General features: G+C 38.4%; 1 protein-coding gene and 1 long non-coding RNA gene across 5 annotated transcripts in view; one reads left to right on the top strand and one right to left on the bottom strand.

The window, feature by feature from the left end:
• LOC105355414 overlaps positions 1–17698 on the bottom strand; it is a 43050-nt gene extending 25352 nt beyond the window's left edge. For all 4 annotated transcript variants that reach the window (XR_002291506.2, XR_909833.3, XR_002291507.2 and 1 more), the window contains exon 1: positions 17593–17698. This is a non-coding gene — a long non-coding RNA (uncharacterized LOC105355414). The remainder of the gene's footprint in view (positions 1–17592) is intronic.
• Positions 17473–19894, top strand: rap2b (RAP2B, member of RAS oncogene family). The gene is made up of 2 exons (XM_004075357.4): positions 17473–18368; positions 18638–19894. The coding sequence occupies exon 1, from the start codon at positions 17759–17761 to the stop codon at positions 18308–18310; it is 552 nt and encodes a 183-aa protein (XP_004075405.1). The 5' UTR covers positions 17473–17758; the 3' UTR covers positions 18311–18368; positions 18638–19894.
• Positions 19895–21784: the final 1890 nt, after the last annotated feature.

Here is a 21784-nt window from a genome sequence, read left to right as displayed (position 1 = left end):
CACAATAACAGCTAAATGTTGCTTAAACTCAGCTGTTCTGAAGAAGCTCATAAAAGGAGTAAATGAACCAAACATTTTAGTGCTATTTATTCTTCACTTGCTTCAAACTCAACACTTCAGGACAGACTTTAGTTTCACAATCTGCACTGTCTGGAATGACGGTTGGGTAAGCTGTTACATTCTTGTAATAATCAATTGCTAGCCTAAAAACTAGTCCATAATTACATCACAAGTTGCTCTAAAATTATTTTAAGAAAGGTTTGAAAATAGCCATGCACACACACTGATATGCTAGGATAGTTTTTTTTATTTATAAGCTCAATATCTCTGACATCTCTGACATGAGTAAAATCTATTTTGCTTGCACTTTCAAGATGACAACCATGTTTTTTTCTCTCAATTATCTATCTTGAATCTGTTTAAACGCAGATAAGATTAGCATTTGTGAATTTTTGTCTTTTTCTCTAACTTTTTGCCTTTATTTTGGCCCTGTGGTGCTTTCAATTGTTTGCTCTCATTATGTCGTCAGCCCTAAAAAGTAAATTTTTATAATATAAGACGAATAACATAATAAAGAAAATTGTGTGTGTTTTTTTTAACAAAACAGGGGGCTTGAATACCACATCTAACCACAGAGAGATTATCTTCTATCATCTCACAGTGTAGTATTCCATTGTTATATAAAAATACACACATGGATATATATAGTTGTTTGTACCCCTCTGTCATAAAAGAAAACTCCACAATGCACTGAAGTAACATTAAATTGGCATAAGCGAAATTAAGCAAATTGACCAATGAAAAACATATATTTCTATTGAATTGTTACATTTAATCTTAATCCTGTAATGTTTACTACATCAAAGAATTGACAATGTATTTTTTAAATTTATTTTTTGTACAATTAAGAATTTTTTTAAACCAAAAATATTGTCGAGTGTTCAGAGAAAAAAGCACATTTTTTACCCACTGTCTCAAATTGTATTCACACATTTCAAACATGGTGTAACTGTATTATAAAGAATTAGTTATCAACAAATTTTGAATTTTTTTCAAAACAGCAAGAAGTCATTTACAAAAAGATAAGTTATCTGTTTTATAAAGTTTTAAAAACTAGCAAAAAAAAATTCCCAGTGAGTGTTTTGTGAAAAGAAAACTCCACAATGCACTGAAGTAACATTAAATTGGCATAAGCGAAATTAAGCAAATTGACCAATGAAAAACATATATTTCTATTGAATTGTTACATTTAATCTTAATCCTGTAATGTTTACTACATCAAAGAATTGACAATGTATTTTTTAAATTTATTTTTTGTACAATTAAGAATTTTTTTAAACCAAAAATATTGTCGAGTGTTCAGAGAAAAAAGCACATTTTTTACCCACTGTCTCAAATTGTATTCACACATTTCAAACATGGTGTAACTGTATTATAAAGAATTAGTTATCAACAAATTTTGAATTTTTTTCAAAACAGCAAGAAGTCATTTACAAAAAGATTAGTTATCTGTTTTATAAAGTTTTAAAAACTAGCAAAAAAAAATTCCCAGTGAGTGTTTTGGGGATTTCGCGGAAGCAGCCATTTTGAAGGAAAAGCTCTTCTAATGCCTCTAGTGGAGTGATGATGAACTGCAGGGCAGAAAACATGGACCAAGTTGTACAGTGGACAAAATTGTTGGTACCCCTCAGTTAAAGAAAGAAAGTCCACAATGCTTACTGAAATTACTTGAAACGTTCAAAAGTAACAATAAAGTAAAATGTATAGAAAAGTAAATTGTCAAAATCAGCCATTACTTTTTAGTTGTTGATTAACAGAAGTAATTAAAAAAATAAACTACCGGTAATGAAATAGGACTGGACAAAAATGATGATACCCATAACTTCATATTTTGTTGCACAACCTTTTGAGCCAATCACTGCAATTAAATGTATTTCTGTATTTATTTAATTTTCAATCAATTTTAATTTATTGTTACTTTTAAATGTTTCAAGTCATTTAAGTGAGCATTGTGGACTTTCTTTCGTTAACTGAGGGGTACCAACAATTTTTTCCACCACTGTATACAATGGGGCTTTAAGAAACGTTTGGATCATGCTGACAAGATAAGTGTCTCAGAAATGTGTTTATCAAATTAAAAAAACAAAAAAACTCATAAACTTGGCATGATGGTACACTTTCCTTGGTATTCCGTTGAAGATTCTTTGAAGGCAGTTGCTGTCATCAAATGATTGTTGAACCTGTCAGACTTCTGCACCCGTCAACAGGTATTTTGGTCTACTCCTCATGAGAGATCTGCCCCAGTTGCCTCAGCTTTAAAAGACGCCCTAATACTTCAGCTTGTACATATTTTTAACAGGAATTACATCTCATAGAATGCCACTTTGAGGTAGTATAAATGTTTGGACTTCACCACTCTGTAGTGCTTTTTGGTTTTGGTCAATTATCCTGTTGGAAGACCGAGACACTCGACATTTTCTGTCTTCTAAAACACTCTTTCCCTCTCTTTCTGTGGGTCATGTACCTATGCATATGTCATTATTTTATTTTTTATAATATGATAAGTCACATTGCAAATGGTTTTGAAAATGATCTGAATAAACGTTGCCTTTGTGAAAGGAAATGCAATGTAGTGTGGAAACATCATGTTCCTTTAAGATTAAAGGAATGCAAGGATTCTTACAGCCTTCATCCCAAAGGGAAACAGGCGGCTCAAAAAGAACATTTTTAAAAAAGTTATGCAAACAGGATAACACCTGAATTCATGAGAAAACCAACTAGATTTTGCATGTTAAATCTGAAAGTCAGGATCCATGTTTTGGCAGCATTTGATAAGGAGATAACTCTAAACGTAAAGCTGATGAATTATAGATTCAACTATAAACAAATCACGCCAGTTTTCATAAATAAATGAAGTCATAAAGGCTGATAAAACACCATGACGGTTAACTCCTGGATGCTCTCTCTGTCTGTCAGTTCAGCTCTTGTGCTCAGTTGATGTATGAAATTGGACTTTTCTCTATCTTTATGGGCTATTGCCCTGCACTGTCATTCAGATTTGCCTGCTGTGCCTTTTTTATTTTTGCGCAGACGGTGCTGTGCTTGGGAAAAACGGAGTCCTTCGCAATGACTGCTCGTACACAACATGCTGTACTTTCTTATGAAAAAAAGTCACACAACCTGTTTATGCGAATATCAGCTGCAGCAGCCAAGTACTCTGGTGTGAGGAATATTTTTTCTAGGTGGCTCTTGGATGCTTTCCTGTTCTGCGGCTTTACTTTAAAAATTTTGACATGTGTTTGCATGCCTCAGTCAGCCATTGACCTACCCACAAAACACAGAAACAGCTACCGTCATTATTCTTAAATGGTAATATCAGACTATATGGCTGATTTCTGGACGTTATCGTGACCTTTTTCCTAAACCGAGCATTGAGTGAAGATTCAGTTAAACCCTATGTTATTATTATAAAGCACTTTGCGTGTGGAAAAGCCAGATGGGGATGTTCAGGTCGAGGGGACTCAGAAATTATTGAATGTCAAAATAGCTGCTGATGCAATGCCTGCAAATCCAGAGTGTGTATCTGCGGAGTTCCAGATAATACTCTGCGATGCACTCAATCGAACTGCTGGTCAGCTGGAACGGTGCAATAAGATGCTGATCCAGTCAGAAAAAGATTATCGGGCTGACACAAGTCTAACTGAAGTCTAACAAAAGTTTAATATTTTATTGATTTAAAATGACAGAAGACATAGGATCCATAAGAAAGGAATATTCTCTCCAACCTCGTGTTTATGTAAACCTGTTCTGCTGTTCTCAAGGCTGCAGGTGAACCCAGCACATGTGGATGTGTGTTTGGGTTGTGTTTCAGCTTGTTTACATGTCAACAGGATTTTAAAATGAATTGTGGCTTGTCTATCACGATGCATACAAACAGCTGCCTAAGCCTAACTCCTGAAACCTTCTATTTTAGATGTCCAAGTATTTTACCTAAGAGTGCTTTGCATTTTTTCCTCTAAACAAATAAGCTAAAGAAGGAAATATTGTATACATTCTGTCTTGGATACTTATTGTAAATAAGATACTTAACTGTTAGATACCCAACATTATTTAAATTAAGGTAGATTTAACACCCAATTCTGTTCAAAATGAGTGAAGTTAGTTTTCCTATAAGGATCTAAGATTATTTGATATCCATTACATATTATTCGATGTATAGTTATAATTTTTTATGACGTTTCTCTTTCATATTATAGAATCTTTTAAATTTCATATTAACACTGAGGTATAATTAATTTTTTACTTTATTAAAGTAGTTTAAAAAGCTAAATATTGTGTTTAAAAAGACAGCATGTTCTCATGATGGAGGACATAAATGAAAATTAAGTGTGAAATGACTTTTGTGAATCAGGAGATGAAAAAGGCTTGTAGCAACGACATTCATGCTATTATCAGCGGTAAAATCAATTAATGGTTGAAAATAGGAACCTTAGGTAAAATCTCAATTATGTTCACAAAGATATAACCCTAGTTATACCCCTGGTTATCTGTTGTGTGTGTTGTTTTAGCATATTTAAAGAGAAACATAATGAGTTCTTAATGTTTTTTCACAAGAGTGTAATGGACTGTGAATCTGACCAGGATATTCCCGGTTTTCACCATAGCTGGGATACGTGGCAGGAAACCTTATTATGAAAAGGCAGGCACAGAGAATGGATGCTAAGCAGACATGCCTCCCTCCATTCAATACACGGGCAAGCTCCAACGCTTCAGGTAAATTTAGGTCTGTTTTTTAAAGAATATCAAAAATGATGCACAATCCTATAATTTTTGGACTTTTTTTTATTATTTTGATGATAACAAATTAGTGTATCCTAAGATTCAACAGTAAAAGATGGAGGTGGAAGAGAAAGTGTTAATAGATGTTGAAAATGAGAAAAATCAGTTTTTTTGTTAGAAAGGACGTCACCCCTTTTTGACTTTTTGTTGATTTTTCTGACTCTTGTGAACAAATCAAATGAATGACAAACTTAACAACTGCAAACTGTGAATCAACATCTCTGAGACTGTGAATTAGGGTAAGTGTGTCATTTTTTTATGTAATCGTTGAACCAAATTATTTAAGTTTTTCATCTCTTAAATCTAATTTTAGCAACGACAACAAAAAACCTTCTTCCTTCTCAGCAGATAATCACAAGTTCTGCAAACATCTTAGCAGGGGGGAGTGATGACAGCCTTCCCAGACAGAGCGAAAGCAAGCCGGACCGCCAGATGAGCTACGAGATAAGAAGAATGGAGCTGAAATGAAAAAGCTCCTGCTGCATGGCAGAAAATGGAGGAGATAAGATACATTATGAAAACTGAAGGAGATCATGAACAATGATAGGACATGAGCAAAAAGTTTTCAGGAAAAAATTAATTCCATTTTCATTACATGAAAATTATGAACACGTATTTGTCCACGGTGGGTCAGTGTGTTCCACATTCGATGTTTTTAAGCGTCTGAAAAACTGTTTCTTGAAACAGCCAAACAGGAATATATCGATGTTCTTACAGATAGATGATAGAACACAGGGTTAGGCTTAACACATCCTCTTTCTCGTGTCCTGTCATTTTCTGTAAAGACGTCTAAGAGTCTAGAAGCTTCTGTCCTGTGGGAAAATGTTCCCATGAAATGACACATCTGTTTTTACTGGACGTCTTTCATTTAACCATTAAAGTTTCTCCAGTAATGTTGTGTTTGGAAAACGTTAGCTCCTCAGAAACGTTTACTTTCACAGTAGTTTTTAAATCTGACTCTTGCAAGTCGACGTAAACAAATGTTTGTCGATAAGGGAGAGTGTTTGGGTAATAAAAGCCCTTGGAGCTCCCCTCTTTCCTGGATTATTAAATGTGTCCTGTTGTGAAGGAAATGAAATAACCTGAGGGTTTAAATTCTACAGAGATGCTGCTGCATTTTACATTAAAGACACTAAGTTATTCATCTCAATTTGTACCGAAAACACAGTCAGTAATAACCCAACTCTTTTAGTAGACGTACTTTGATACAACACCAGAAAACATGGGATTGATTATATTATGAGGGCATCCTGTGGTTATTTTTTCATGTATCTCTTTGGACAACCCTTAAGTGGTTAACTATCTGTACACAATTCCATCAAACAGAGAGGACACAGTCTCACTTTTCAGCTTCTCAGTCATGCAAACAAAAACAAAAACTCTTAGGAATTTGGTGAGACCTAAAGAAAGCCACAAAAGCTGCAAGCTGTAAATAGTTCTTTGCAAGGTTTTACCCAATAAAACACAAATATGCAGCCTGTTAAAGCCAAGAATTTAACCAGCGATTTAGTGATCAGCCTGTAGTTTTTGAGATTTGGGCACTTCGTTAAACAAGATGACCTTAAAAAAAGAAGAGAAATGCAGAGATAACTCATTTGAAGTAACTTAAACTTCATGTGAAGTCCAATTCCTAACTCCGGTGGGCCAGAAGTTTGTAATTCTGTAGAAGTCACTTTAAATTTCCTGTGTACATTTCTTGTTTTCCAAATGTGATGTAAACTTTACATTTCCTGCATGAGAACAGTTTTTAGAATATCAGCTTATGCTGTGAGAATTGATACAGTTGCTTTAGTTATTTTTTTTAAAACTTTTGTCTTCTCAGTTGTATTTTGTTAGAGTTATGTTATGTTTATGTCATCAGCTGATTCCGTTCAGTATTTAAAAATACATTGAAGTGATTCACCATAAGTTTTTTTAGTCCATTGTAAACTTTTTTCAGGTTTTGATGTGTTACAGTTTTAGTTCTGTCCTCAGCTTTTTTGGTTTGCCTTGGAGGTTTTGATATCCATCAAAATTACTTTTTTAATCATCCACACCCTTCATTCTGGTTAATAATGTTTTAATGTGTCAGGATAAAATTGATTTATAAAATAACTTTTTTCCCTGTCATCATCTTTGCTTCTGCAGGCTGCATAGTATGATCAATAAAACCCAATCCTGCTTCCTTTTGTGCTTCAAAACAATAAATGCCATTAATCTTGTTCCAAATAAAAGTTTGTTTAGTGTGTGTTTTATGCAGCCACAAGGCCTTCAAAACAGGAGTTCCCCTCTTTTTCCTCTTTATTGGCACATAGTTTGAAATAAATACATGGCTGCTTTTTTCTTTTTTTCTTTTGTTGCACTGACATGTGGCATGCAGATGCACATTTATATTTAGTCATTAAGCAACAACTTTGATCTGAAACCACACCCGGGAAAAGAAAAACAAAAGCAAAGAAGCTTCAGGAGAGCAGTGCAGACACTTATTTTCTCTGCATTGTATAATCTGTTTCCTTAAACTACATAATTGCACAGACAACATTTATGCAGAAATGTGGTTTAAAATCTTTGCAGTAATTGAGGATAATAACACAAAGTTTAAACAGATTTATTTTTAATCCAGCGGTTTTCTGCATTCTGGGTGACACCAAACCACATCTTAATACATTTATTTCATTTTTTTTAATTAGAAATGGATTACAATAAAATATATTTCTCTAATTACGGTAGCTTTTTGAGGTTTTTTTTTTCCAGATCAGCTGAAAAGACAGACATTAGTAGAAAAAAAACACAATTTGAAGACGTCAAACTTAATGTAGGAAATTTTCTCTCTCTCTCTTTTTTTTAGAATTGGTGTTAAATTAGACATGAAAACATATGATTGGAGCTACCAAAGACTGCAACAGTTATAATGTTAAAGGTAAGTTGTCCAGCAGCATGAATCCAGCCATTCAGGCTTTCCAGCTTTGTGCTTCACGCTGTTATCAATTGTCAACGGTAATTTCTAAGTAAAGGCATAGAAATATGGCTAAAATTGAAACTAAAATATGTTTCCACACGCACAAAAGTCAAATGAACAGTTGTGCACAAAAGATGTTCAAACACTCCAGGGTACCTGGAGGGGATTTTTTTTCCTTTTTTTATGAATCCACATGAAATTTTCCCCAGGGCCTTAAAACACCTTCTTGGTCTTGAGCATCTTCACTGTCTTTGTTGGCAAAACAAGATGTACTTATCCTGTCAAAACTGAGAAATGTTCTCAAGTTTGACATCTTTAACTTCATTCTCAGTTCGACCTTTCTGAAATATAATGCACTACATTCCCTCCCTAAAATAGGGAGGCACTATGCAATAGATTTTTTTCCCCTGTTGACGAGGAATAGAAAATTTCAATAAAACTGTTCATTTTTACATCCAATTACATCCAATCCAGTGTTTGTGTGACATTTTATGTCATGGATAAATCTCAGAGATTATTCAGTTGGTAAATATGTAATTATAACTGCTTTGGGTAGACCAGTTTGCCATGTTTACACATTTGCTAAATGCCATAAAGGTTTGTTTTAAAGACTCTGAAAATGTTCTAAAATCTGAGTTAAGTAAAAGAGATGTATCACACCTAGAGATGGTTGTGGTAACTTGAGGCCTAATTGGCTTCTGGGCCAAAAATAAAGAAAGGCTCCAAAAGCTGAGGCCACTCTGGATTTACAATCCTGTTTCTGGTTCTACATCATGAAAAGACGTCTTCACACTTCAGATCTCTTTTCGTAGATCTTGTTGCCCTCTTCCCTAATTGTCCTTTTTAAGTGGTAGGGGTTGGGTTAGGTTAGTTTAAAGTTGTGGAACCATAAGTGAGCCCATAGAGTGAAAACATTTGTGTACATTTTTCTATGGGTAAGCTGCCGGCAACAGGTCATAGTGAACACTTAAACAACATGCAGGGGTAAATAAGGGTGAAGTAGGTGACCCACGGGCATATTGTACAGATTTTTCATTTTTTTTGCACTCCCCAGATCATGTACACCACATATGTCAAACTCAAGGCCCGGGGGCCAAATGTGGCCCTCCATGTCATTTTATGTGGCCCCCGAGAGCATAAAAGTTTTTGATTTCTTAAAATAAGAAATAAAAATTGGTGTGTATTTATATATATATAGGGGGAAGATTGGGCAACTATACATTAGGACTTAAACACTGTCCATATAACCTAACCTGACAGAATCAAATTTAAAAGGATTTATGATAGAGTAACAAGCAAACATATGTTTTCTATGCAACTGTAATTGTCACTTTCAAAAGTTATTATAAATAAATAAATTAGTTGTTTAACATTAAGGAGTAGTTAAGTGTATGTTTCATTACATTTAGTTACATGTATAAGTTATATCCGGCCCTTTGAGGACAGCTGCTATACTGATGTGGCCCTCGGTGGAAATGAGTCTGACACCCCTGCTGTACACCATGCAAGAAGCCTAACAGTGCTGTTCAAGTGATAAATGCATGCTCATTGCATATAAGCTGCATACCCTGTGCATCGATCACGTTAATGATCTGTTCAAAAGATTTGATTCGTTCCCAAACATCACATCACCAGTGTAATCCTTAAAAATATTTTTATTAAACTAAAACACGTGTTAGATGGTTGGTAAAAAAGATAATTAAAAAAAAAAAAATATGAACAGATTTTAAAGAGTATTTTAGAAAAGCTGATGCATGGGAACTTTCTTTTTTTTTCAAATCTATTGTTACCACTAATCTCTCCACCTTCACCTTAACTGTGTTGTGCATTGATAATTTACTCCACAGTTGATAAATGTTTCTATTCCTGGTCAGGCCACTTTTTTTACCTCTGAGTTTGCCCCAGGTGTTAATGGTTAACTCTCAATAAAGTTTTATTATCTGGAATCTAACCCCTTACAATGTGTTTTTTTTTTTTTCTAGGCTCAGGCGACAGAGATACACCCTGCATGCTTAGTGATTGAATCTGAAGTGTCTCCTTCATTACGGCAGGGCTGTTATTGGTTGAGGCTTGTTTAAAGAGTGAACATTTACCAAGGGAAGGACTAGTCATTCTCCATTAAATCCACATCAAGATAAGAGTCCATCAGCTTCCCAGTGCAGAAATTAATTCAGCTGGAGAGATGCGTGTAATTTAAGAACAAGCTAATAAAAGCTTAATCTGATTTTCTTCCAATATTCGAAGGCCACACTTAAAAGAGAAAGTAAGCATCAGAGAGAAGTCACCAAAATATAAGCTGCACTGCTCCAAAATCTCAGTGCTGGTCAACAACCTTGAATAATCTGTACTTTTTTTTCTCACTTCTCTATGCAGCAAATTTACTTTTGACTTCTCAAACATGACTAACCTGACTCCCCTTCTTTAACCCCATTGAGTGAACATACTGGCTGTCCCCAGACTTCGCCTCCTTTTTGCCTTAGAAACTCTTTTACTCCTATTTTTTGTTTTTGTTGAGACTCTATTATCCTGCCTGACTGCCTCCTCCTGTTGTCGTGGCAGTTCACTGTGCATGTTTGTGCGCGCTCATAGGTGTCTGTGGAAGAGGGAGTCAAGTTCCAGAGTGCAGTGTCTATTGTGTCTCCAAATGATTAATGTGCGAGAAGAAAAGTGATTACACACAAGGTTGCAGAGACGTGCAAGTACACACACGCTCACCTGCAGGTGTCCTGTTTATGTCTCTTTTTTTTTCTCTCTTCACCTTGTTTTGTGTGTGTTTGGGGTGTGTGTGACTGATTTACAGAGGGAACGGAAATGAGGATGCAGAGCAAATAAAGTGGAAGCTGTTCCTTCAAAATGAGTCCTGCGCCATTAAGGAATTCGACTGTGAAACGAAAAGACCCTCAAAGTTTTAAGTGAAAAAAGTACTTTGACTTACCCAATTTTGCATTAATTGTTAGATCTGGGAAAAACGAGTTTTCTGCATTTCATTCAGCACGTCTATGTGCTAGTGAGAGTGGATGTGAGTAAGATGATCTGCCTGTCCTGGATTCCCTGCTAAACTTAGCTGGGAGTGGTCATCGGCAGCTTGATTCACTTTTGTCAGAGTAAAGGGGATGACATGAGCACCTGTTGTTTCATCCCACTGACCTGACCCCGCATGACTCTTCCAATAAAGTGATTATTGATCCAGCTGAAGACAGCAGTCACCCATAAAGTCATATTTGAGCTTATATGCATTCATAGGCCCATCCAAATCTGTCATCCTGCAAAAGGCTTTGAAGAATCTGTCAGGGAAGACAAACAATCGCACACACTCACACTCTCCTCTGGGTATTTAAGAATGTTCTGTTAATGATATGCATGTTTTTATGTGCTCGAAGAAGACTGCAGAGCAAATGCAAAAGCATTAGTGGGAATCAAAGAACCAAACTCTACAAAACGCAAAATGGTTGGAGTATTTTGCTCCAACCACATCTAATGTTTCCAACACCCAAGCAAAGTCAAAGCTCCTCCATTATGGGCAAAGTGTGGTTTGAGAAATGAAAAACGAGAAGAGTGCCATATTTCAAACCTTTGTTCCACATGTGCAATCTTGTGTTCTGCATTTCCACAGCAGTCAGCTCCGATGTTTCTGTGGGTTATTCCATCAAGGTAAATCAGTCAGAGGACCTGAAGTAAGTAACAAATAAGTTTGGCAAAATTCCACAGAAAGTCATCAGTGTTAGCTCACTGCCATACTCTCTCTTGGTCAATGATCAGACTTGAAATAGAGCTGCTAATTTTAGAAACACTTACAGAGATTAGACTGAAACTTGGCTGAATCTCAATGATTTTTTAATGACGTAGAGAAGCGTTTTTCTAAAATGACTGCAAGCTTACATCCATTATTCTTTCTTTTCAGAGGTAAACTCATTACAGCAATTTGCTGTCATAGTTGGCATTCACATTGGTATGAAAACTGAAATTGACCAAACAAATTGAGTCTGCTCTGCCTGAAAATGTGGGTCTTAGTTCAGTTGCATGTGAACCCTGATGTGTTTCACACGGTGGGAACATGGATGGACTATCCCGCAAGCCGAGGAACAGAAAGCAAACCAAAGACACCAAGTGACATAAGAACACTGTGTTGAGAAAACATGAAGAGAAAATGTCTTTCGAGCAGAGGTGAAGTAGTGAGAAGATGAAAGTGTTAATGAAGATCATAGATTTTCCATGTTTAATCCTATCATTTATCCATCCAGTGAATCCCATTTGGGGTCATGGGGCCACTGGAGATAACTGTCAGGCAAAGGCGTGGAACACCCTGAACAGGTCCTCCGCCTGTTGGAGGGCTCCCCTGTATTTTGCTCTTATTAATGTTTTGGAACTGGTTAACTATTTTTTAAGCCAACATCTCCTCCAGGTGTTTTGATCCAAAAGTGTAGAGTAAAAACAAATCAAAAGGTATTTTTTTCTGCTTGCTCACCCAAGTCAAACAGGTCTACTGAGCTAGTTTGTTCTAACAAAGCAACCTTAAAGTCATACCAGGCATCTAAAGCCTATTGTCTCGAGCAAAATAACAAACCCAAATTGTTGAATTTGTATTTGATCTGCATTTTGATGCCTGTGAATAGGAGACCAGTGAACAATGAAAAGGAGAAAACTTCTTTTTTTAGATCAGCTCCAAACTTTTATGCACATATTACAACCTAAAAAAACATATTGACCTGCACTTTTGTGTCAGCTAAACTGTTTCCAGAGAGCTGATGAAGAACATTCCACACGATCAGGCTACAACTACGCTGAGGTGTTTTACTTGTCTCGTGTTTTGATTGCTTAGTAACTTGACACTCACTGCTTAAAGTTTGATCAGAGATAATCGGATACTATTTTCACTGGATTTAGTTTTAGGATACTGCCTTTTTCAAAATGAGACATTATTTATTTCTATATCAACAAGACAAAAAGTTTTGAATGTAATAATGTTCTATAATAATTAGCTCAAAATCCGATATTAAGAAGCATAAAAAAATCACTATCTGTGCTAGAATTTCTAAGAAAACTTTAAACCCAATTTGTACTTTTTATTTAAATCATGAAAGGAGGATAAAATGAGAAAAGTTGAAACATTTTGAACACCTTCTGACAGAAATGACTTATTCCAATGTACAGAACACAGAAACCTGCTGGGATTCAGCTAAATCTCCCACCAGAACCCCCCACAACCCACTTCTCTTTCATTTAACAATGGTCTGTTCATGACAAAAACATTCACGACGTCTGCCTGAAGGTTGTCACACAACTGCAGATTCCTTGTGAGGAGACCTTTAAGTTCCGAGCTCTGAAGAGAATGCATTTGTTCACAAAATCATTCACTATAATGAACTTCCTCCGTCTGCAAGGATGTTAGAGTGTCATATTCTTCCCTGGGAGTCTGAACCATAAACTTTAACCCCCCCCCCCAGCACTGAGTTGCACTGAGCTGGAAACAGCTGTATGTATTAATAATTGCAAAATTCCACAGATGACAAGCCGGCTTTGTCGGGAAGATAAGAGACTCTGTGTCCACTCTTTTGCTGCTGACCAGTCTCTTCTCTTGTTCCTGGCCTCTGCCCCGGCCTGCATTACGTATTTTCTCTTCTCTGTTTTCTGGTTCACTTTGCCACCAGTTGCACAGAAAACTGGTCTCAATGACTGTCCTTTTTTTTCTTCCTAAACACTACTCTAACTGTTGGTGAAGAGGACAAAAGCCTTTTGTTGCATTCTTTCTGAACAATACTAACTTCTCAATTTAACTAAATATCAACAACATCTTGTTGCTCTCTTTCTGCCACACATTTGTAATTTTTCTACAAATTTGCAAATACACAAAACATGCTCAAAAGAAATACTGAATTAATTTAAATTAAATTGAAGTTTGAATGTTTTAAAACCCTTACATTAGCTGATCAGAGCATCTGCCCACAAAATCTCCGCTTTTTACTATGTTACGATGCAAGACTGCTGCCCTCTACTGGTCAAAGTGAGTCACGCAACTCCAATTTCAGCCTTTCAATCTGCCACAAAGTTTGTTGGGGTAAAACGTGTTTAAAATGAAAAATAAAAAGTAAATAAACAAATAGAGATCAGTTATGACAGTTTGTACTCAATTTTTACAGGAGGTGTGTGACATATGCAGCAAGCAGACAAATTGGAGGCGGTACATGTTGTTATTCATTATCATGTGCAAAACAAGTTAATTATGAAATAACATATTTTTCCTTTCATGTTTGGATGCCAAATGAAGGTTAACATGCTTGTCACAAATGTGATAAACTGAGTTTCAAATGACGCTTTCAAATCCTTCCATTTTGGTTTTGTAAACTGTTTCTTTTAAAATCATTTTGGAAATATTTATTCTAAATCTCCTGAAGGGATGAACAAGCCTTCTCTGCAACTATTAAATTGCTCATTCAAATTAAGCAATGTTCCATATAATTTGATAAATTCCCTAAAAGGTCTATCTTTTTAGGTATCAGTTATAGCCTAAACCATTTAATTTAAACTGTCTCTGTGTAATAAAACACTTCAAATGACCCTTTTTGCCATTAGAACACAAGCAAGGATGATTGAAGACTGGATATCTCACCGTGTTAAGGTTCTTTACCTTTTGTGAGAAAAAAGTCAGTTGGAGGACTGTGACAGGCTAATTCAATTAGAGTGTGATGCGAATGATATGAGATTAAAGTGGTATTACTGTAAGATTTTAGTCCCTCCCCCTATGCAGATTAGAAATGCATAAAAGATGATTTGTATGAGGAACTCCAACTGAGAACATTTTTAGTTTTAAGGACATACTAAATCCCCAAATATTGATTTAAATTTGTGCATTGTGGGGTATGAATGTCATTCATTTATCTTCTTCCGTTTATGCCCTTTCGGGGTCACAGGACTGCCGGAGATTGTCCCAGCCACTTGTGTGGACAGGCTGCCAGTCTGTCGCAGGGTAGTGTGTCCACAATCACAACCCTGCTTGGGGAGAACATGCAAACGCCACATAGAAAGGTCCCCCATTGATGTTCTGGTTCAGGTCCCCCAGCCGGGACTTGAACCAGGGGCCTACTTGCTGTGAAGCAAGAGCGCTAACCACTGCCCCACCGGGCAGCCTGGAGCAGGATAAGATTCAACAATTATTAATTGTTACAAATTATTGGAGCAAGAACGTCAATCATTTTCATTGGTGAATTTATTTGATAATTGTTGTAAACTTAGATTTGGTTTTGATACATTGATAATGGTGGATCTGTTTAGCAGTTTCGTCAAAATGATAGTAGTTTTAACCATTTGACATCTAAATTTATTCCCAATTATGAAGAACAACACTTTTTGCTTTCAAGTAGATGCTAAATTAAGTTACTTTTGGAGAGACAGCTGTCTGATGCGTACTTGAATTAATCATCGTCAAGGTGTTGAGGGATTCTTTTGAAACTTGTTTGATATGTTTCTGATTCCCCAGTGTTCCACAAAGGAAGTGTCTTCCCTTTGTCCGAGCAGACTGATAACAAAAAACTAAAAGTAGGACCACAATGCAACAGTGTGAAAAGTAACACATTAGCATTATTTCCTCTCTCTTTGATGAAAATTGTGAATTATTCCCCCTGAGGATTGGGACACCATTCACTGCAAAGTTCACCACCTCTAACTAATTATTAGGAATGTGTGAAAACAAACTCCTCTTTATCAGGCTAGGGCGATCCTCATATTCAGGGTGATTACTCTAACAGATGTGACAGTTCCCTTCACAAAGCTGTAGCTCATTCTTCCCCAGCCCTCGTGGGAGCCGAGTGCTGTCTTCATATAGGCTCGGCTTGTTTTTCCTTAATGGGATTTGGCCTGGCTGCAGGGCACTCTGAGAACCCACATGACAGCCCAATCCACAACGTTTCATCTCCTGTTTCCCCAAAAGGCAGCCACTGGCCAAATCTAGCGCTCTGTGCTTCCACCTGTGCGTGGGTGAATAAGTGTGACTCGACCCCCTCCCTCTATTCGCAGTGACTCACTTTTTTATTTCCCTATTTTGAGTCGTATCACGAGTGCGTGGAGGATCTCTGTTGATAATTTGTGGTTGAATTAAACGTCTATTGATCCGCTGGACTTTTCCCGGCTATCCTCCAGGGGATAAAGTCATGATTGTGGTTTAGTCAGCACTGTGCTTTGCTCACAGGCTCTTATTGGAAACGGTAGAGAGAACAAGAAATAGTGTCAGCAAACAGCTGACTACCACAAAGAAATGTAAGGACTTCATTAAAAACCTAACCACACTTAAGCTATACGGACTAGCAAAACGGAGATTTCTTTTAGCCCATGGTGTTCACACTGCACAAGCAGGGAGGGCTGCTTCTTCTTTTTCATTTTCTACTGTTTACTAGTTCATGTTCAGCACCTACAGCTGGAAGAGGCTTAGTGCGAAATGTCGAAGTGGTGCAAATCTAGAAAATCTTGATCCGTGATTTTTGTTTCATAGCTCGATTCCAATATATGAAAGACTTGGTGTTACATATAATAGCACAAATCGCAATTATCAATTTCTCCTCCATGATCAATTGTCAAATTGAGATTTCTGTGAGTTACAAGGGACACCATCAATACATCACTACCAAATCCGAGTCCCTGATTGGTCAAAGTTCAACTTGCTTTAATTTTCAATCTGTAAACTTAGAGGCCAAAAACGGTCGAAGAAACTTGAGTTGCTATGCTTGAATGAAAGAATTCTGAACACGGATGCCCAAACGGGCATTTACGTAGAACGCGCATTGCTGAGGTATTGTTCTTAAGGAATTTGGTACAGATCACATGTTGGTGAAAAGTGCCAAGTAGTTCTTAAGTAGTGTAGTTTATTATTGGAAAACACAACATGAACAGATGAAACCTACCCTAAATATGTCATACCTAAAGAAAAAATTACTCATCTAGTTTCTGTCTTATCTCGTGACATTCAGGACTGTGTTGTTGACATTGTTTTAATGACGCAGATAGTCTTTGTAATGTGGAAAAAATCCACATACAACCTCAAACTTCTCTTTTGGTTTCACATAGAATATTTTCAAGATTTCAATATAAGATGAATTTTGTTGTCAAACTTCTTTAAGCAACACAGACTTTTTTTTTTTAGTCACTGTCTTAAAAATTGTGCAACAGGCTGATCCGTAAAGTTTTTGAAGATTTCTTTCCCGGAAGTTTTCTTATGAGTCAGACAGCAGTCACCCCACGGATCGCGTATTTCGTAAAAACTAAGGTGTGGCAGAGCTGCTTGAGGGCAGGGGGCAGTGTTAGCGCTGACTGTGCGATAACAACCGTCCTGCACCTTTAACTAAACACTGGAGAATACTTCTGGAGTGACGCGAGACGCAGAATGCGTGCCGAGTGCGGGCAGGAAGCGCAGAGCGCTTGTTTTGTTAAGTTACCGGAAGTGAACAGAATTACAACCGGAAATCAAATGTATTTTACATATCAAAAATATTAAAATGTCTAAAAGTATTCAGAAATGTCAAAATGTAAAGCGGAAAATAATTTTATTTAAAAAATACAAACTTTATGGTGTAAAGAGTAATACAGATGTACATGGACAAACTTTGCAGTGTTGTATACTTTGTAGCTGTTTTACTTTGAAATCCCTAAGAGGAAGTGAATACCTTTTGTCATGTATAACCTGACTCTCCGAAAGAGGGCAAGCAACACACTGTGACTGCTTGAACGAAAACGGGGGAAGCCTGGGCAAGAACCGGCAGGTCTGTCGTCGGAAACTCACAATGCTACATGAGCAATGATAAGATTGAATCCGAAAGAAACGTGCTCACCTCCCGAAGAGCGATAAGTTCGCGGCCACGCCCTGTTTTCCACCGACCGGAGCCCGTACAAAACTGCTGGCTGCGGCACAGCGGTGCGCGGTTTGAAACCCTCCAGGGCGGCTAGCGGCTCTAACAGCGGAGAGAGGAAGCAGGATTGTCGGCTGCCTTGAGAACCATGCGAGAGTACAAAGTAGTGGTTCTCGGTTCCGGGGGTGTCGGCAAGTCAGCACTCACCGTCCAGTTCGTGACGGGATCCTTTATAGAGAAATACGACCCAACGATAGAGGATTTCTACAGGAAGGAGATCGAGGTGGACTCTTCTCCGTCCGTGCTGGAGATCCTGGACACGGCGGGGACCGAGCAGTTCGCCTCCATGCGAGACCTGTACATCAAGAACGGCCAGGGTTTCATCCTGGTTTACAGCCTGGTCAACCAGCAAAGCTTCCAGGACATCAAACCGATGAGGGACCAGATCACTCGGGTGAAAAGGTACGAGAAGGTGCCGATGATCCTGGTGGGAAACAAAGTGGACCTGGATGCGGAGCGGGAGGTGTCGGCCGGTGAGGGGAAGGCACTGGCGGACGAGTGGAACTGCCCGTTCATGGAAACCTCAGCCAAAAATAAAACCTCGGTGGACGACGTGTTCGCAGAAATAGTCCGACAGATGAACTATGCGTCCACGCCAAATGGCGACGGCCGGTGCTGCTCGGGTTGTGTCATCCTCTAAGACACACACACAGACAATCCGAAAGTTTGATTCTTTGCTCAGTTTTACGTTTGCAATGGTAAGATGAGACTTTTTTTATTTAAAAAAAATGTAACGAATCAGTTATTAGTGTGATTAAACCTCACGACCTCACACCTGCTTTGTTATTATGACGTGTGCACTTGGTGTTTGCCTTGTTTTTGTTTTGCCAGACAGATTAGGGAAGTGTTAAGTTCATTTAATGCAGAACTTGTTAACTTCATTTAAGACACAAATTTGTCATCAGTCTTTATTGTGGATCTTCTCTGGATCAGCAGGTTGTTTTCATAGATTCTCCTGTCTTGACAGTGCGTTGCAGCAAATCTGTACCACTGAGCTCTTCTCGACGTCTCACCCCGGCCTTGGAGGAGAACGAAGGGGAGGAATGCTGCAGGGGGACTGGATGAAGAAGAAGAAGAGGAGGAGGGGAACCGCTGAGACAGAGGGAGGGGTCCACTCTTCAGGAATTCTCCTCGGTTGGAGGATCTGCTGCACCATTGATGTCAACACAAGAGCCAGAGTCTGAGGTTCAGCAGAACTCCTTCTCGCTGACTCCATCTGTTCTCCCAACTGGAACTAAACCCCACACGGAAAAACTAAGAAATGGAGAGGCAAACTCATAAATGGATATTTCTATATAAGAAGAAGACAGGGAATAGAGTATATTTTGTTTAAGCCGCTGCACAGGTTGTGGGCGCCCTGACCCAAACTGGAGCGACGCCCCTCAACACTCCATAATTTATCCAAAGTCCGAAGAAGTCTGGTGGGGGGGGAGGGAGGTGTCAAAGTGCCACTCTTATTTTTATTTGTTTCCTCCTCCTTTTTGTGCGAGGGGATCCTGACTGAAGTGATACGGGGACATGATCGCCCTTATATGTCGAGTGCCTTTCCAAAAGAAAAAAAAAAAAAAATCAGCAGTTCAGATTTAGTGCCAACCTTTATGTGTCACTTGAAAAAGCAGCGCCAATCAATCCACACTTCTTCTGGGCCATCTTATAAAGATCAAGTCCGTAAACGAATACAAGACTATAGTGATTTGTTTTTTCTTCTTCTGCTAGTTGAACGGTGATTTTTTTTTTTTTTTTTTTCTCTCACGATGTTTTTAAGCGAACCTTCTAGAAATACCTGCATTTTGCAATGTCTGTCGGTCTGGCCAAATCTTGAAATGCACAGGTACTGGACAACAAGACACAATAATGAGCCTCCAGACCAGGAAAATCAAAGGAATTCTGTTTATTCTCTTTATTTTGTTGTTTTTAATGGTAACAAGAAAAAGTAATGATGTACTGTTGACAAATCTAACTTGATTGTAAATTTAATTTCAGACTGGTCTTTCAACTGTGGGGCTGGTTGTTTAAAAAAAAAAAAAGGACTTTTAATACAAATTGAGTTTTTACAAAAAAAAAAGGAACAAATGTGTTTTGTTTTGTTTTTCTTCTGGAGCAGATGTTTGAGGGCGCGGACATAAAATGAGTTTGATATTTCACAAACTCTTACGATCACATCAAGGATTCAAGTGTGGTAGGCTGCAAGCTCATAGGGGTACAATACACAGTCATAAAACCTGTGTTAAGTGTTCGAACATTTGTTTAAAAAATGTTTTTAATCCGCTTTTGACTCTGCTGCAGAGTCATGCCGCTGCTGCTTTTGCAGAAACAGAACTGGAACTGTGGTTCAGGTGGAGAGGCAGTGTGATGTCAAATTTCAAAGTGAAAGAAAACAGCTCTTTCTGGTTTTGTGGTGTCCATTTCCAGCTACATTATGGCTTTGAACACATTTTTAAAACGTACTTTTATGGTGAAAAAAAATAGCTCGTTGGTCATTTTAAGCTGCATTTTACTGGAATGTGGTGCCAAACAAGCAGAACAGCCAAAGAGACTCATCTTTTTTATTTTGAATTTCTGTTTTTTTTAGCCGTGTGGGTGTAGCAGAGCTTCAGCCTAGCCGGTGCAGTGGAGTGATGTGGAGAGCTGGGTGGAACTCAGCAGGCCATCTATCTGCTGCTGTTTACCTACAGGAATCACCTAGCCCTTGCTGGCTGGTCGACCGCAGCATGGCTGGAGGGGCTGGAGGGTAAACAAACACAAGACAAGCCTCCTATAGAGTCCAGCCTTTTTGCAGAGCTCCTGTTTACGGTTTTTCTTGAACGGAACATGCTTGATGGGTCAGACCTTTTGCACACGTCCTGCATAGAGTTGAGTGTCTGTGCATGTTCCCTAATGTAAGCAAAAGTATCGTGTGTTCTTTGGCTTTGCCTGGACTGTAAGGCATGGGGAAGGGAGGGGGGGGCATTAGTGTGACCGTTTTGTCCAACAGGTGCGCTCAAATAGTGGCTTTTTTCGGATGATTGATTTAAAAATGGGATTCTGAAATGTACGTCGCGGGGGTTCTGTTGTTTATGCATGAAGTAACACTTCCGCAGTGCCTTTGAGCTTGTCGTAAGTGCACATACAATGGGAATAAGAGCTTTTACACATCACGTAAAATTCGTGGTCATTTCTTTTTAGCAGAAAAGGCGTCCTTGACAACTTGATATTTGCTTTCAATGCGGACGAGTTTCTCTTGTTGTGCCGCCGTTGACCGCAGCTCTCAGATCCATCACAAGCCACGGCTACTCTCCAGCTGCGTTATCTGTGAAGTCGAGGCTAATCGCGCCTTCCTTCAAGGCCTCGACGTGCACATGGTGTGATCAGGAGAGCACAGGGCAAAAAACCCAAATGTGCTCGAGAATAATTCGCAGTAGACGAGGGGAAGAGAGTTTTTGCATCCTAAATTGCCGTGTATTACTGGAATGTAATCTGTGCCCCCCCCTCCCTCTTTTTCCGGCAGCCCATTTTTAGCATTTTGCCTCGGCATAAACATGTGATATCAGAAGAAAGCAGTTTTTGCAGAGGAAGAGGATGTTTAGTTTTTTTTCTGTCTTTCTCTGTAAGTGATGAGAAGGTGAAAGTTTCAATTCCTGTTCTCTCATTATTGCAAAGTAGGACAAAAGTGATTTTTTTTAACCTCTTCCTGTATGTGTTTGAACAAATAGTTTGAAAGCTGCCCATGTCAGGTTTCCAGATGGTCGAGCTCGTCTGTGGGTATTGGTCATGGGAGGTGGTCATGTGATGTGGTTGCCATGGTTAAGGGGGGTTGGGACGTGGTATGGCTGCTCATAGTGGCCCCGTGACCTATGAGAGTTGAGTTGCTGCTGGAATGGTGACTGTGTGGAGAGGAGGGCCGGCACACATGCACACTTCGACCCGGCGACACAAGGTGTGACGTGATTTATGCACACGAGAGAAAGCTGAAGAAGTGGACTTAAAAATAAATAAATACATAACCCAAACAGTTGATCTGTTCCCTTTAAAGATGAGTTAAGATACTGCTTCTCAATGCGCCACAAAGTTTCTCTTGCTGTTGCAGCTTGAAGCGGCCTGTGTGACAGGAAGCGTTGCGACACAGTCAGTGAGA

This window comes from Oryzias latipes, chromosome 13, assembly GCF_002234675.1.
Source record: "Oryzias latipes chromosome 13, ASM223467v1".
Lineage (NCBI taxonomy): Eukaryota > Metazoa > Chordata > Actinopteri > Beloniformes > Adrianichthyidae > Oryzias > Oryzias latipes.
Note: the sequence above shows the minus strand (reverse complement) of the source record. Positions and strands in the feature narration are given on the sequence as shown.